Genomic DNA, 1,742 nt, shown 5'->3' on the forward strand with positions numbered 1-1,742 from the left:
TTTCTTTCCATGTATAAACGCTTCCTTGACTTTTTGCAGTAGTGGACTCATACAGTATTTGTCCTTCTGTGATTGACATTTCATTCAACATAATGTCCTCCAGGTTCAAGCAGCAGATGATTCTTATGGAAGTAGATCACCAGGCATTTCTTCTGTAGCACCAAAGTGCCAATGCGTGAATTAGGACTGCCAACCTTTTGGTTAGTAATCTAGCACAACCCATTGTACCACCCCAAGAGAGCAGGAACAAAGCCCCACAGCTGCTCCCCACTGGAGGACAAGGTTAGGGGATCTAACCTCAAAGTTAAGGCATCTTCTGATTTGGAATCTGTTAAAAGGAGCTCTGGTAGTGTAGCGGGTAAAGCATTTTAGCTGCTAACCAGTAGGTCAGTGGTTCAAACCCAACAGCTGCTCCATGGGAGAAAGATGAGGCAAGCTACTTCAGTAAAGATTTATAGCCTTGGAAACCCAGTAGGGGTTACTATGAGTCAGAATCGACTTGATGGCCGTGGGTTTGGTTATTTTTATTTTTTTGGGTTTTGAGGTGAAAAGACATGCAACATCTGCAGATTAAGGTTGGACTTTGTTCATAAGGCTTCAGCTCTGCGATGGGGAGGGTTGGATGTTCCCAAACAGAAGTCTAGGAAATACCCAAGCAAGGGACTTACCCAAAGTCACCTGGCACATAAGTGCACACCAGCGTCTCTATGACCCAAATGCTCTAGGCCAGCTCTACACAGTAGGATGTGATATTAGCCACGCATGTAATTTAAATATTCCAGCAGCCTTGCTTTTTAAAAGATAAAATTAATTTTAATAATACATTTTATTTAATCCAACATGTCCAAAATTTTATAATTCCCACATGTAATCAACAGAAAAATGTATGAGATATACTACTTTCATTTTTTGTACTGTTTTTGAAATTCGGGGTGTATTTACATTTACTCCACGTGTCAGTTGGGACTGGACACATTTCAAATGCTCCATGGTAGCCATGTGGCTCAGCTCTAGACTATCAACTACACCTCAGTCAGCCTCATAGTTTATCGGGTGTGTGAATGAGTGACTGAAGAGCAAAGTCCTCGCAGAGCGCCGCCCACAGGCTCCCTGACCAGGCTTACGGGGCTGTCTACTGATGCCTTGCCATTGAGGTGGCGGCAGTTTCACCCTTGGGTCTGCCTCTAGGTCTGTGCAGGGGACACCAAACCTGCAGGAACCGGGAGCCCAGAATCTCCGGCTGCTGCCTGACATCCCCAACGCCCTACACATATTAGACGGGCCTGAGCAACGCTATTTCCTGGGCCTCGTGGACCTTACCACAGTCTATGGGCTTCGTAAGCGGCTGGAGCACCTGTGGAAAATGCTGCGCTACCCGGGCCGGACCTTCTCCACGGTCAGCCCGACTTGCTACGCCCACCGCCTCTGCCAGTGGGTGGAGGCTCACACAGAGTGACCGGTGCCCATCCATACTCTCCCCACCTGGACAATGGGACACGCTGGGAGCACTGGTTCCAGCCAGGGCGAGCAGCTGGGCGGACTCCCCTCGCCTGCTATCCCTCCGGATGGCCAGCAGAGGGCAGTATCCACTTACGCTATAACAACACCATCCTATTCGATGGTGATGCTGTGCCAGGCATTGTGCCAAGAACTGCTCTACATTAGCTCATTTAATCCTCAAGAAATGCTATCACTATTCTTTTTTCCACAGACCATGAAATGGAAGCTCAGGGGGGTGAAGG

The 1,742-nt window shown here is 48.0% G+C and overlaps 1 protein-coding gene across 1 annotated transcript in view; it reads left to right on the plus strand.

Annotated features, from left to right (window-relative positions):
* Nucleotides 1-1,456, plus strand: part of PIP5KL1 (phosphatidylinositol-4-phosphate 5-kinase like 1) — a 10,149-nt gene extending 8,693 nt beyond the window's left edge. The window contains exon 10 of the mRNA XM_007944295.1: nucleotides 1,189-1,456. Coding sequence (XP_007942486.1) covers nucleotides 1,189-1,456 — 268 coding nt within the window. The remainder of the gene's footprint in view (nucleotides 1-1,188) is intronic.
* Nucleotides 1,457-1,742: the final 286 nt, after the last annotated feature.

This window comes from Orycteropus afer, unplaced genomic scaffold (assembly GCF_000298275.1).
Source record: "Orycteropus afer afer isolate SDZICR_OR568_19922 unplaced genomic scaffold, OryAfe1.0 scaffold00123, whole genome shotgun sequence".
In the NCBI taxonomy this organism is placed as follows: domain Eukaryota; kingdom Metazoa; phylum Chordata; class Mammalia; order Tubulidentata; family Orycteropodidae; genus Orycteropus; species Orycteropus afer.